The sequence below is a fragment of the Amblyraja radiata genome, chromosome 13 (genome assembly GCF_010909765.2).
Source record: "Amblyraja radiata isolate CabotCenter1 chromosome 13, sAmbRad1.1.pri, whole genome shotgun sequence".
NCBI classification, from domain to species: Eukaryota; Metazoa; Chordata; class Chondrichthyes; order Rajiformes; family Rajidae; genus Amblyraja; species Amblyraja radiata.
Window position 1 is genome coordinate 25,281,563 of NC_045968.1, and position 15,412 is coordinate 25,296,974.

General features: G+C 42.9%; 1 protein-coding gene across 2 annotated transcripts in view; it reads right to left on the minus strand.

Moving 5' to 3' along the window:
• LOC116979729 (ILK associated serine/threonine phosphatase) overlaps positions 1–15,412 on the minus strand; it is a 54,429-nt gene that overhangs the window by 38,152 nt on the left and 865 nt on the right. The window contains exons 2-6 of one of the 2 annotated variants that reach the window (XM_033031466.1): positions 13,903–13,965; positions 10,571–10,693; positions 6,741–6,858; positions 4,589–4,695; positions 3,730–3,823 (exon numbers count right to left, since the gene is read on the minus strand). In XM_033031466.1, coding sequence (XP_032887357.1) covers positions 3,730–3,823; positions 4,589–4,695; positions 6,741–6,858; positions 10,571–10,693; positions 13,903–13,965 — 505 coding nt within the window. The remainder of the gene's footprint in view (positions 1–3,729; positions 3,824–4,588; positions 4,696–6,740; positions 6,859–10,570; positions 10,694–13,902; positions 13,966–15,412) is intronic. The other variant, XM_033031467.1, reaches the window with a different exon arrangement.

Below are 15,412 nucleotides of genomic sequence, written 5' to 3' on the forward strand. Positions count from 1 at the left end.
GGCTTCAGGCGAGCACCGGTGGGGAGCATCCTGCAGCTGGGGACGGGGACAGCATCAGGCATTCCGCTGGGGCCTGTCGGGGGCGGAACGCTGCCCTGGCCTACCGCTGCCCTGGCCTACCGCTGCCCTCCCCTGCCATGGCCTGCTGCTGCCATGGCCTGTCGCTGCCGTGTCTATGATGAGTGTGTTTGTTGGACGTTATTTAAAGCACGTTTTTGCTTCAGCAGCAGCAGCCTCTACACAGGAGGCTTTAAACGTTTGAATCATTCGGTTCACACACTGTATGTTTACCATGTTCTGAATTTACTTGGCATTTTAGTATTGGTTGTGAGTGTGTGTGTCTGTGAGTGTGTGTGAGTGAGTGTGTGTGAGTGTATGAGTCTGTGTGTGTGTGAGAGTGTGTGTGCGAGTCTGTGTGCGTGTGTGTGTGTGTGTGTGTGTGTGTGAGAGTGTGAGTGTGTGTGTGTGTGTGTGTGTGTGTGTGTGTGTGAGAGAGTGTGAGTTCAGAAAATGTATTGGTTGTAAAGTGTTTACCAAATTGGCTTGGATTTTAAAATGCTTGCAACAGTTTTCGGATGGATAAAGCGTGAATAAACATTTTATTAGATCAGGACTGTGTATAATTGCAAAATTGGCGCTCATCCCGTGACTTCCGCTTAGTGGCGAGATGGCGCCGATGACGTCATTTCCGGTTAGCGGCATGCTGGCGCCGATTGCATCATTTCCGGTTCGTGGCAAGAAGCGAGAGGGTGACGTCAAGATGGCGCCGAGTGCAGATGCCGTTGATAAATTCAAGAGAGCTGACTGCTCTGTCTATGGTGAGTGTGTTTGTTGGACGTGATTTAAAGCACGTTTTTGCTTCAGCAGCAGCAGCAGCCTCTACAGGGGGCTTTAAACGTTTGAATCATTCGGTTCACACACTGTATGTTTACCACGTTACTTGGCATTTTAGTATTGGTTGTGAGTGTGTGTGTGAGTCTGAGTGTGTGTGAGTGTCTCTGCGAGTCTCTGTGTGTGTGAGTGAGTGTGTGTGAGTGTGTGTCAGTGTGTGTGTCTGAGTGTGTGTGAGTGTTTGTCTCTGCGAGTCTCTGTGTGTGTGTCAGTGTGTGTGTGTGTGTGTGTGTGTGTCAGTGTGTGTGTGTGTGTGTGTGAGTGTGTGTGTGAGTGAGTCTGTGTGTGTGCGTGTGTGTCAGTGTGTGTGAGTCTGTGTGTGTGAGTCTGTGTGTGTGAGTCTGTGTGTGTGAGTCAGTGTGTGTGTGTCTGTGTGTGTCTGTGCGTCTGTGTGAGTCTGTGTGTGTGTCTGAGTGTATATGAGTGTGTGTATGAGTGTGTGTGTCTGTATGTGAGTCTTTGTGTGTGTGTGTGTGTGTCTCTGAGGGTCTGTGTGTGTGTGTCTGTGTGTGTGACTGTGTGTGTGTGTGTGTGTGTGTGAGTCTGTGTGTGTGACTGAGAGTGTGTGTGTGTGTGTGTGAGTCTGTGTGTGTGTCTGAGAGTGTGACTGTGTGTGTGTGTGTATCTGAGAGTCTGTGTCTGTGTGTGTATGTGAGTGAGTGAGTCAGTGTGTGTGTGTGTGTGTGTGAGATCAACAAATAATAGTCTTTCGTAGTTCAGAGCTTATTCGCTATGCTTAATAACCTGATGGCTGTCAGGAAGAAGCTGTTCCACAATGTGGATGTTACAGTTTTCAGTTTACAAAAGTCGGACGTGACTCCAGAAGTCGGGCATAAGTCAGTCAGTCCACAAGCCGTGATTCAGTCTATCAGTCCAGAGGCCATGAGTGAGTGAGTCAGTCCAGAGGCCATGAGTTAGTCCCAAGGCAGTGAGTGAGTCCAGAGGCCATGAGTACGCCGCTCACCGCCCACCCCCCCTCCCCACACTTACATCCCCCACCTCAAGACGCTGCCCTCCGCATGGCTATGGGATGCTCCCCCTCCTGAAGCCGCCCCCATCCCCCGCTGCAGGACACCCTTCCTCCCTCATCAGCCCACGAGAGCCCCCGCCTGAAGCCCTCTTCCTCCCTTGGCTGCAGGACGTTTGCCACCCCCCACCCCACCCCGACAGCCCCCGCCTTAAAAAAATTTTTGCACAAATTCTTCAGTGAGTCCAGAAGATTGAGAATTACAACAAAACAATGGAATTCTTTAATTTGCCACAAACAAGAAATGGAAGGATACACCTTGATGATGATGACAATCCAGAATTGCTGCAGGAATTGCAACACGATAGAACTGAACAACAGCAATTTGTTGAGGAGAATTGGCCTCTGCTGAATGTTGAGCAGAGAGCAGTGTATGCACTCAATTTAACAGGTGAAGACATTCCCCTTCAGCAGACCCAATTCCCCATTCAATCAAGTTTTGCTATGACGATCCACAAAGCACAAGGACAAACAATGCAGATGGTGTTGATCTACCTCGACAAACCGGTATTTCAGCATGGAAAACTATATGTCTCTTAGCCGAGGAAAGATGAAGGGAAATGTCAAAGTTTTCCTGAAGGATGGAACATCGACCAAGAATGTTGTCATTAAAAGCATGCTTCGTTGAATGATGACTTCGCAGATTAATTCTCAGATTTTCTTTGTTAAAATTTGACCGCTCAATCTCTCTATATTTAAATTGTCTCTTTTTGTTATCAACAGCAGACTTAGGACGCAGTGAGCAGCAACAAGATACACAACAAGAAATAACTTAATATTTCTCATCTTTAACATTTAAATTGTTCTTATATTTTAAGTCATTCACATTTTAAACTTTAATAAATCCTTTTTCCACTTTTCATGCCTGCGTGTTCTTCATCACAATGGGAACCTAATAGGCAGGAATGGATGTTCTGCGGGAGAGTCACTAAGAGTGCATAGGGGGAGGTTGTAGGGAGATGGACTGAATGAGTAGGGGGAGGGGAATGACAAGGAGCAGAGTGGGGGGGGGGGGGGTTGAAGGGAGGAGGGGTGACTGAGTGAACTGCTAGCCCACCAGCCGTGAGTGACTGCACTGCCAGCCCACTAGCCGTGAGTAAGTGAACTGCCAGCCCACCAGCCGTAAGTGACTGAACTGCCAGCCCAATAATCCATTCAGTCCACCCTCTCCTCCTTCTCTCTCACAGAGTCTGTCACCTGTTTTGGGCATAATTTCTGGCAGTTTCTCAGCAACTGAAAGCCCCCCCACCCCCACTGGCCAGCAATATTGGAATTGGTGGGGAGGTGGAATGTTGTGTTGGGTGACCAGGCCTCCCGTGTGATGCTGGGACCCAACGGGTCCCACTTCGTCTAGTAGATAGATATAAACAGCACGAACAAACATTAGACAATTGTTGGCTTGACTTCTTTTGCCTCCACCCAAGAGAATCTAACTATAATTATTACCATCGCCAATCACTCAAATTCAAATATTTGCTATTGCCCACAAATGGGTCCATTCCTAGTTTATTTTTATGAATGCAAGGGATAGGAAGAGGATGATACAGATGAAGCTTTTCTTGTAATCCAGAAAAGAAATGAAAGCTCCCTATTAAACTAGAGGAATTTAGTTGCCTCCACAGAAAAATGTTAAAAGTGCGGCTTATTCTCTGTGGGTAAATATCATTTTGAGCATATGAAACATATGGCCAGGAGTATTCATGCATAAAGCATTTTAAGATGGCTTGCAGAGCTAAGGAAGGGAGATGATACATCTAGCTTTAGAGTGGGTGGAGAAAAGAGTATCAGTCACACCTCTCGTTATTACTCACTGGCTTGATGCTTGTTTGAGAAAGCCTTCATCTGTCTGCTTGAAGGTCATCAGAAGGCACTTCTTTATGGACTTTTCTGTATTACTCACGTCTCCTGCAGAGAACAATGAAAATAAAACTGGTCAGCTTGCACAAAATTGGCTCACTTGAACTTTGGGGGTTCCAATCCAGTGCAAGGATATCAAGAAATCAAGAACATGACTAGAGAAAATGTGCAACCCCATGGAGTTTTCAGGTCCAAATCAGTTCACTGGGATTTCCCTTTGAAAGTATGCAAGGAAGCAGGAAGCCGTGGTGGACACATAACCTAGAGACTTATAGTGGACTGATGCCAATGTTGAAGTCCTGGCAAGGCACACATGAAGCCCTTGCGAAACACAACCCAAGATAAAGAAAAATACAATTTGTTTTTAATCTGATGAGAATCATCTTTGAAGTAATCTGTTTCATCTTTGATTGAAGAACACAGCATTTCAATTTCCACAACTCATTGTGTTTTGAAAGTAAATGGAAAGTGATTTGTCACAGAGATTCAATGAACTAGCTCCTCAAAATAATAACAACAGGTTCTAATCTTCTATTACAAGTTGAGTTTGGGGGGGGGGGGGGGGGGGGGGGGGGGCGGGGCGAGGGGGAGTCAGTTACCAAACATTCCAATAAAATAAATAACAAAACCCCTCTAGGGGCAGAGTATCTTCAGGAATAAATCCCATTTCCCCGTGATCAAAATCTCCAAAGGTGAACCACATAAACCAGTTCTCTATAAGCGACTAGATATCAGTTCACTTACTGAACTTGGAAATACTGTGGATTTCAAATTAAGGACTGGACTTTCAGCTTCTTATGGCTGTATTGTTACCTGTGGGAAAGTTCCTGGTGAGATTGAGGTGAAGATTCTGCGCTGCATACTTGGAAGCTCGTGCGCCACCATGGCCATCGAAAACAGCAAAGTATGACAATCGAGATCTAAACCAGAGACCAAGAAGGAAAAACTGCAGATAAACTCACGAGAATGGGCAAATGTGTTATCCACATCACCTACAAGGGTGGTCATTAAAACTACGCATAGGTATTCCTTCTCACAGAGGGCGATGGATCTCTGGAACTCTTATGCCCAGGTGGGTTGCAGAGGCAGGATCAATAAAGGCATTTGAAGCGGGGATAGATCTGTTTTTGAAATTAGGAAATTGAAGGTTGTGTTTAGCTGAAACTGAAGAAGAGTTGAGGCCTGGGACAGATCTGTCATAATTATATCGAATAGCAAGGCAGACTAAAAGAGTCAAGTGGCCTACCACTGCTCCTGTTTTCTTGTGTTCAGTTATATCACTGAACACTCTGCAGCCCAGCACATTAGGAATGTACAGTACCCTCAATAATGTTTGGGACAAAGACCCATCATTCATTTAAATGCGCTCTGTACTTCACAATTTGAGATTTGTAATAGAAAAAATCGCATGTTGTTAAAGTGCACCGCACATTGTCAGATTGTATTAAAGAGTATTTTTATACAATTCGGTTTCACCATGTAGAAATTACAGCTGTGCTTATACATAGTCCCCCCCCCCCCTTCATTTCAGGGCACCATAATGTTTGAGGCACATGGTTTCACAGGTGTTTGTAATTGCTCAGGCGTGTTTAATTGCCTCCTTCATGCGGGTATAAGAGAGCTCTTAGAATCTCCTCTTTCCTCCAGTCTTTCCATCACCGTTGGAACATTTTATTGCTGTTTATCAACATGAGGACCAAAGATCTGCCAATGTAAGTCGAAGAAGCCAATATGAGACTGAGAAACAAGAATAAAACTGTTAGAGACATCAGTCAAACAGGATTACCAAAATCAACTGTTTGGAACATCATTAAGAAGAAAGTGAGCAATGGTGAGATTACTAATCGCAAAGGGACTGGCAGGCCAAGGAAGACCTCCACAGCTGATATAAAAAAGAAAAATCTACAAACACCTGCCCGACAGATCAAAAACCCTCTTCAGGAGTCAGGTGTGGATTTGTCAATGACCACTGTCCGCAGAAGACTTCATGAACACAAAACAAAGAGGCTACACTGCAAGATGCAAACTACTGGTTAGCTGCAAAAATAGATGGCCAGGTTACAGTTTGCCAAGAAGAGCAAACATAGTTCAGGAAAAAGGTATTGTGCACAGATGAGGCGAAGATTAACTTATATAGAGTGATGGCAAGAGAAAAGTATGGAGGAGAGAAGGAACTGCCCAAGATCCAAAGCATACCACCTCATCTGTGAAACATAGCAGTGGGGGTGTTATGGCCTGGGCATGTATGGCTGCTGAAGTTACTGGCTCACTTATCTTCATTGATGGATACAGCTGCTGATGGTAGTAGCATAATGAATTCTGAAGTGTATTTACACATCCTATCTGCAGATGGCTGCAATACAGGCCTGGCAGAGCATCACCAGAGAAGACACCCAGCCATGAATCGCAGACTTCAAGCAGTCATTGCATGCAAAGGATATGCAACAAAATATTAAACATGACTACTTTCATTTACATGACATTGCTGTGTCCCAAACATTATGGTGCCCTGAAATGGGGGGGGGGGGCTATATATAAACACTGCTGTAATTTCTACTTGGTGAAACCAAAATGTATAAAAATGGCCTTTACAGAAATCTGACAAAGTGCACTTTAACCACATGTGATTTCTTTCTATTACAAATCTCAAATTGTGGAGTATTGAGGCAAATAAATAAATGACGGGTTTTTGTCCCAAACATTGTGGAGGGCAATGTATGTGGGCTTGGGGGGGTTAGCTGTCAAGTGATTCCTCAAACCAAGGCAGAGGAGATAGGAGATGCTGTTCTCATAACTCAAAGCAGAGTGTGTGGCAGAGACCAGCAACAGTTCTTCAGCTTCCCCTCCACACCTTCCTCCCATCTAGACAGAGCGAGTATAATGCTACGGTTCTTCTAATTGGCCCATTAACTAAATGCTAGCCGTGTCATCAAATACATAATTCTCATGGAATTTTAATACTTACACTTCTGAAGGTAACTGTTCAAAACTTGCTGTGAAATTGTCGATTATAATGTGTGCATCCTGCATTTCTTCTCGTTCTCCTTTTCTCTCTGCAGCATAACCTTTTAAGGTCACAAAGCCTGAAGAAATCAAAGACTTTCAGAAAAATACCACAAAGCTGTCATCTGCTTATCATAACTTCACAAGATATTCTCTCCAAATGAAACAAGTCTCCCCCCCCCCCCCCTTAGTTTTCTTTCACATTCCCCCTCATCTGAAAGTGTTGAGGATTATGGGATAATATTCATTTGGTGTGTGAAGCAACGAGGGTTATTATGACAATTTGTCATATTTCAATCTCATGAACATATTTCTGATACAACTCCCATTCACACGCAACGCAGTAGAGGCCACAGAGCCTGCAATCAAAACAATTTATTGTTCAACGTGGGATTTGAGTTTGAATTCACTGCCTTCCTGTAAGAGAACACCATCACCTGAGCCAAGATGGAACATTGTACCTAGTTGCTGTATTGGGTGACAGTAGGTTGTAGACATCTCACAATGGACTCCTGATTAGGTGATGGATAGATGTGCCATCTAGATATGTAAAATCATCAGGGTTGGATCATTCTCCCAACAAATTAATTAGCATTCAGGAAGAGAAAGGCACAGATAGAATCTATGGTTGGAGGCTGGACCCTATCATTCATGTAGTAACTTAAATAGTAAGTAACTTGTAGTTGTAGGTTATCTTACGCTAAAACTTCTTTTAGAGGTTACCTATCAAAGATAGTCTAAATGGAGAAAATTCAGAGTTGTTTAGTTACAGGGAGCAGCTATTTTTTTGTATTCTGTTTTTTTCAAATCAGTTTTAAAAAATCAGGAGACAAACAGCCAGGGATTCCAACCTCATTGCTGTAAGATTACTTCTTATGAGAAAGTATGGGAAAGTAACCTTGCGGAGAAGCAGGATCAAGTTTGGCAGTGGACATCTCACAGCCAAATATCAATAATCACTGACTGGGATTACATGAAGCAATTATTTTCCAAGGTTATCTCCGACCATTTCTTCACGCTCTCTTCTAGTACACAGTCATTATTAAAGACAGCAAATCACATCTTTATTTCAAGCTGCCAAATGTCCTAGTTGCCATCATAACCAGAAGAGTTATGCCCTATACAGTGCCCTCCATAATGTTTGGGACAAAGACCCATCATTTATGTATTTGCCTCTATATTCCACAATTTGAGATTTGTTATAGAAAAAAAATCACATGTGGTGAAAGTGCACATTGACAGATTTTAATAGAGGCCATTTTTATACATTTTGGTTTCATCATGTAGAAAATACATAGTCTCCCCATTTCAGGGCACCATAATGTTTGGGACGCAGCAATGTCATGTAAATGAAAGAATTCATGTTTAGTATTTTGTTGCATATCCTTTGTATTCAATGACTGCTTGAAGTCAGTGATTCATGAACACCACCAGTTGCTGGGTGTCTTCTCTGGTGATGCTCTGCCTGGCCTGTATTGCAGCCTATGCTTGTTTTGGGGGCAAGTCCCCTTCGGTTTTCTCTTCAGCATAAAAAAGGCATGCTCAATTGGGTTCAGATCGACTTGGCCATTCAAGAACTGACCATTTTTTAGCTTTGAAAAACTCCTTTGTAGCAGTATGTTTGGGATCATTGTCTTACTGTGGAATGAACTGCCGGCCAATGAGTTTTGAGGTTTTTGTTTGAACTTGGGCAGATGTGAAGTGTCTATGCACTTCAGAATTCATTACGCTACTGCCATTGTAAATCTTAGCTAAAACAAAGCAGTAATAGCATGAAAATCTAGTAAAGGCTTCATGTATTGTTAGGCCATTTTGGTCAAGTCTGTGTTTCTGCAGATACAAGACAAGCTGTTGATGATGCCAGTAAGTCTAGGGCCCAGATCAGTGTTGCAGATAAGAAATGAATGAATATCTCTTCAATTGACAGAATGAATGAGATTTCTGCAGAAGATCTCTACAGAAATGTAAAATGCATGAAGATGATTGGATTACTGCAAAAAGCATTGTATATATTGTAAATAATGTTGCCAGACAGTTTACCCTGCTGTTTGTTGATTGGCCAAAGTGTTGAGCCCTGGCAGGGTTTGTTTGAATTCCAGGGTAAATGTTGCATTATTCAAGTTAAGTTAGCTTCCTCTGGAAGCTTCTCCCGAAACAATGTATGGGGGGGATTCTGTTATTGGTCTGGGTAACTGTCAATAATGTATTGTTGTAATTAATATGTTTGATTGGATTGTAAAGAGACCACCCCTATGTAGTTCGGTCCCTCAAGGTTTGGGGACCTATAAAAGGCAGCCCCCACGAGGTCCTTTGTCGATCTTCTGGAAGAGCGCTTGGGACTGCATGATCTTTTGGAGTGTTTCTGCTCGCACGAGGCTGAAGGGCTTGGCCAGGCAGATACAAGGTACGAACCCGCGGTGGTTAGGTATCATATAGGGGAATTTGCTGTTCAATCTAAAAAATAAAGTTTAGTTGTTCCAGTGCTTGACTCAGTGCTTTATTAACTGAACTAGACTGGGGGAAGCTTAGAAGAGCATATTTACACCATCAGCAGTTGTATCATCATTGAAGATAAGCGAGCCAGTACCTTCAGCAGTCATACATGCCCAGGACATATCACCCCCACCACCGTGCTTCACAGATGAGTTGGTATGCTTTGGATCTTGGGCAGTTCCTTCTCTCCTCCATGCTTTTCTCTTGCCGTCATTCTGATATAAGTTAATCTTCGTCTCAACTGTCCACAAGACCTTTTTTCCCAGAACTGTGATTGCTCTTTTAAGTACTTCTTGGCAAACTGTAACCTGGCCATCCTATTTTTGCGGCTAGCCAGTGGTTTGCATCTTGCAGTGTAGCCTCTGTATTTCTGTTCATGAAATCTTCTGCGGACAGTGGTCATTGACAAATCCACACCTGACTCCTGAAGAGTATTTCTGATCTGTCGGATAGGTGTTTGGGGATTTTTTCTTTATTAAAGAGAGAATTCTTCTGTCATTAGCTGTGGAGGTCTTCAATGGCCTGCCAGTCCCTTTGCGATTAATAAGCTCACCAGTGTTCTCTTTCTTCTTAATGATGTTCCAAACAGTTGATTTTGGTAAGCCTAAGGTTTGGCTGATTTCTCGAACAGTTTTATTCTTGTTTCTCAGTCTCATCATGGCTTCTTTGACTTTCATTGGCACAATTTTGGTCCTCATGTTGATAAACAGCAATAGACAATAGGTGCAGGAGTAGGCCATTTGGCCCTACGAGCCAGCACCACCATTCAATGTGATCATGGCTGATGTTAAAAAGTTTCCAAAGCTGATGGAAAGACTGGCGGAAAGACTAGGCGCTGAGAGCTCTCTTATACCTGCATTAAGGAGGCAATTAAACACACCTGAGCAATTACAAACACCTGTGAAGCCCTGTGTCCCAAACATTATGGTGCCCTGAAATGAGGGGGACTATGTATAAACGCAGCTGTAATTTCTACATGGTGAAACCAAAATGTATAAAAATGCCCTTTAATAAAATTTGACAATGTGCACTTTAACCACATGTGATTTTTTTTCTATTACAAATCTCAAATTGTGGAGTACAGAGACAAATAAATAAATAAATAATGGGTCTTTGTCCCAAACATTATGGAGGGCACTGTAAGTACCTCACTTTACTGCTAAAAAAAGATGCCACTTTAAAAAAAAACATTTGCTTCCCATTGATATCGTTCTAACCTTCCCACTAATTTTTCAACATTCCCATGCAAATTTTGCAAATGTATTATTTTCTTTCACTTTGTCCATTTGGTTACGTTACCTTTACATGGCTTCTTCTCCTGGTGGTCCTTAGACCCATTCTGATTCAGCCACTTGCGTTTCTCTGCTTTCAGGTCATTCTGTGTTTCTGGAAGCTCTCCAAATAGGTCAGGAACAGAAGATGCTGACACGTGTAAGGAACAAGACAGCAATTAAAATGCAAGCATGGAATAATTAAGCTATTGGATCATTAACTGCTTTTATTCATACTACATTTTTCCTGTTTGTTTTCTAACCTGTTCTCTTGTGTTATCTTGTTGGCAGGTGTGCTTATCAAAATACCATTAACATACATTTCCTTGGACACCCCATCATATGCTACGAATGCCAGGGAAATACAAACCATTCAAGACAGGATTCTACTGCTTATCCCAGGGGGAAAGTTGGCCCTGTAACCCAGTTATTTACGAAGGAACTGCAGATGCTGGAAAAATCTAAAGTAGACAAAAAATGCTGGAGAAACTCAATGGGTGAGGCAGCATCTATGGAGAAAAGGAGTAGGTGATGTTTCGGGTAAAGACCCTTCTTCAGATTGACATCAGTCTGAAGAAGGGTCTCGACCCGAAACATCGCCTACTCCTTTTCTCCATAGATGCTGCCTCACCCGCTGAGTGTCTCCAGCATTTTATGTCTACCTGCAACCCAGCTCATCAGTTTCATTCAGTGTATGAGTTCGTAAGTTATAGGAGCAGAATTAGGCCATTCGGCCCACCAAGTCAATCATGGCTGATCTACCGTTCCTTCTCAACCCCATCTCCTGCCTACTTCCCATAACCCCTGACACCTTAACTAATCAAGAATCTGTCAATCGCACCTTAAAAATACCCAATGACGACTTCCAAAACCGTATGTGGCAATGAATTCCAAAGATTTACTACCCCCTGACTAAAGAAATTCCTCCTCATCTCCTTTCAAAAGGCACATCCATTTATTCTGAGGATAGTTAAACTATTTTCTTCCTCTTGGTATAACAAGCATCCATTGTTTTCCTGGGTTTATCTACAGTATTGGGAAGGGGCATCATGTCTCGGTCAAACTACCAATGTAATACATTAAAGCAATACACTCCAAGTTGCTCTTATACAATCAGACCCAGAAGCAACAGCATATCATGTCATCACAATTATATTGCAACTAATTCCCTCCTGGGGCAACCTGGAGAGGGGAGACATTTTCTTTTATAAAGGAAATGCAGAATATATGATATGGAATCACATGGTAACTCTCTAACAGAAGTAAAGACAAAATAACATGATCAATCAGCTGTGTGCTGACAGCAAACTGTCAAGCACCAAATTGCACTTAAAACAACTTCTCAAACTTGTCATGAAAATGAGATGAGGGTCATTTAAACCCAGATTCAGAGGTCTGCAGTTCATTTAAACACTCATCCAGCTATATTGTTATTTATAAGTAGGTTGATATATTATAATGTCATGTAAATGAAGGCAAGAACCATGCAAAGGTCCAGGTGATGAAGTGCTTTGAGAGGTTGATCATGGAGCAAATCAACTCCTACATCGACAAAAACCTGGACCCACTGCAGTTCGCGTACCGCCACAACAGATCAACGGTGGATGCGATCTCGCTGGCCCTCCACTCCGCACTGGACCACTTGGACAACAAAAACTCATATGTCAGGCTGTTATTCATTGATTACAGCTCGGCATTTAACACAATCATCCCCTCCAAACTGGTTACCAAACTCGCAGAACTGGGTCTCTGCGCATCCCTCTGCAACTGGATCCTCGACTTCCTCGTCCACAGACCACAGTCTGTTCGTATTGGTGGAAATGTGTCAGCCTCAATAACAATCAGCACGGGAGCACCTCAAGGCTGCGTGCTCAGCCCCCTGCTGTACTCACTCTATACCCATGACTGCGTAGCGAACCACAGTGCGAACTCCATCATCAAGTTCGCTGACGACACCACTATTGTGGGGCGTATCACTGATGGGGATGAGTCAGAGTACAGAAGAGAGATCGAGCAACTGTCCATATGGTGCCAGCGCAATAACCTGGCCCTCAACACCAGCAAAACCAAGGAACTGATTGTGGACTTTGGAAGGAGTAGGAGGGGGACCCACAGCCCCATTTATATCAACGGGTCGATGGTTGAAAGGGTCAAGAGCTTCAAATTCCTGGGCGTGCACATCTCTGAAGATCTTTCCTGGTCCGAGAACACTAATGCAATCATCAAAAAAGCACATCAGCGCCTCTACTTCCTGAGAAGATTACGGAGAGTCGGATTGTCAAGGAAGACTCTCTCTAATTTCTACAGGTGCACAGTCGAGAGCATGCTGACCGGTTGCATCGTGGCTTGGTTCGGCAATTTGAGCGCCCTGGAAAGGAAAAGACTACAAAAAGTAGTAAACACTGCCCAGTCCATCATCGGCTCTGACCTTCCTTCCATCGAGGGGATCTATCGCAGTCGCTGCCTCAAAAAGGCTGGCAGTATCATGAAAGACCCACACCATCCGGGCCACACACTCATCTCCCTGCTACCTTCAGGTAGAAGGTACAGGAGCCTGAAGACTGCAACAACCAGGTTCAGGAATAGTTACTTCCCCTCAGCCATCAGGCTATTAAACCTGGCTCGGACAAAACTCTGATTATTACCAACCACTTTCTGTTATTTGCACTATCAGTTTATTTATTCATGTGTGTATATATTTATATCATGGTATATGGACACATTTATCTGTTTTGTAGTAAATGCCTACTATTTTCTGTGTGCTTAAGCAAAGCAAGAATTTCATTGTCCTATACAGGGACACATGACAATAAACTAACTTGAACTTGAACTTGAACTTCATGTGTTCCTTGTCACATATGATGGTATTGTTGGCAAGTTGCTGAGTGATCCAGCAGCCTGGACTAATAAAGTAAGTTCAACTCCTGTCATGGAAATTTGAATGACATAAAAAAATAACAATTAAGCTATTGCATTGTTAATAAAATCTGGCTGATTTGTTTGTATCGATGAGGGAAGGGGATCTGATGTACTCACCAGTACTGCATGCATGTGAATGCAGCTCCCCAGCAACTCAATTCCCTCTTATCAAAGATGTTAAGTTGTATCAACCCATTTTGATTAACTGCATTTCCAAACCTTGCAATACCAGAAAGCAAGGCCTTTTATAATAAAATTGCCAAATTTGGACCAAGATGGGAGAGATGAGGGTGCTGAGTAGCTACAAATTGATGCTATTAAGGCAGTAACAGTTAAAAAGCTCAACAAAAAGCTCTGATTAAGTGCAGATCCTGACATATACTAACATAAAACAGATCAAAACTAGCAACAAAAAATTTGATAGTTCAGCTGTGTGTTTACCTACGTCAGGGTTCCTTGGAAGATCATCAAAAAGCAACGGTTTTGATTTCTGAGCGACAACTCCTAATTGATTAAAAGAGAACATTCATAACTGTCAGTCTTTGCTGCCCCCTTCTGTTCTTTTCACCTACATCACCTGCGATTTTTTTGCCTGGTCAATGAGGAATACTCTGCTCCAAGCCTTCCAGCTGCTTTTGAGAAAGATGATCAAGAAGAAGTTTGTATTTAACATATAATAATAACCACATTGTAGGGGTTCAGGCTCAAGTTCGTCACTCAAGGGAGTTAGGCTCCTGGTACCCTGCGCACACCGCTCATTGAAATTTACCAATCTGAAAGAAGCCGATTATGTCTACCCTCCGTTTCCTGTTCGACAGCTAGTCTTCTAATCCCATCCATGCTACATCCTATACAAGGTGCCTTCATTTTTCATAGCGAGAGGATTTGAGTATAGGAGCAAGGAGATCCTACCTCAGTTGAACAGGGCCCGGTGAGACCGCACCTGGCGTATTATGTGCAGTTTTGGTCTCCTTAATTGAGGAAGAACTATTGAGGGAGTGCAGCGTAGGTTCACCAGGTTAATTCCCGAGATGGCGGGACTAACTTATGATGAAAGAATGGTTCGACTGGGCTTGTATTCACTGGAATTTAGAAGGATGAGAGGATATCTTATAGAAACATATAAAATTCTTAAGGGATTGGACAGGCTGGATGCAGGAAAAATGTTCCCCATGTTGGGGGAGTCCAGAACCAGGGGTCACAGTTTAAGAATAAGGGGTAGGCCATTTAGGACTGATTGAGGAAAAACTTTTTCACCCAAAGGGTTGTGAATATGTGGAATTCTCTGCCACAGATGGCAGTGGAGGCCAATTAACTGGATTTATTCAAGAGAGAGTTAGATATAGCTCTTGGGGTTAACAGAATCAAAGGATATGGGGAAAAAGCAGGAACAGGGTACTGATTCTGGATGATCAGCCAGGATCATGTTGAATGGTGGTGCTGACTCGAAAGGTCAAATGGCACCTACTTTCTATGTAATACCTTTAATATGGCACATTATCCAATGCCTTCAGGAAATACGGGTACATCTATCACTCCCCTCTTTCCTTAGGGCTTTTTACTTCTCCAAGGAACTCCAATAATTTGATCAAACATGATATCTCCCTCACCATACCATGTTAAGGAGTTATAGAACCATACATTATGGAAACAGACTATTCAGCCCATCCATGTCGACTAGTTGGCACTCATCTCTATTTTTACCATCTTCAAGCACAAGACCCATAGACTTCTATGCCTAGATGATTCAAATGCTCATATTTTCTTAAGTGCCCCAAGGCCTTGATGACAGCTTCTAGCACTTTCCCTTTGCTGATGTTGAGCAAACATTAATGTACTGTTTTCTGTCTCCCTCCTTTTTGATTAAAAAGACTTACACTTGCTAGTTCTCAATCTAATGGAACCTTCCAGCCAACTGGAAAAAATTGAAACATTAAAATCAATGCATTAA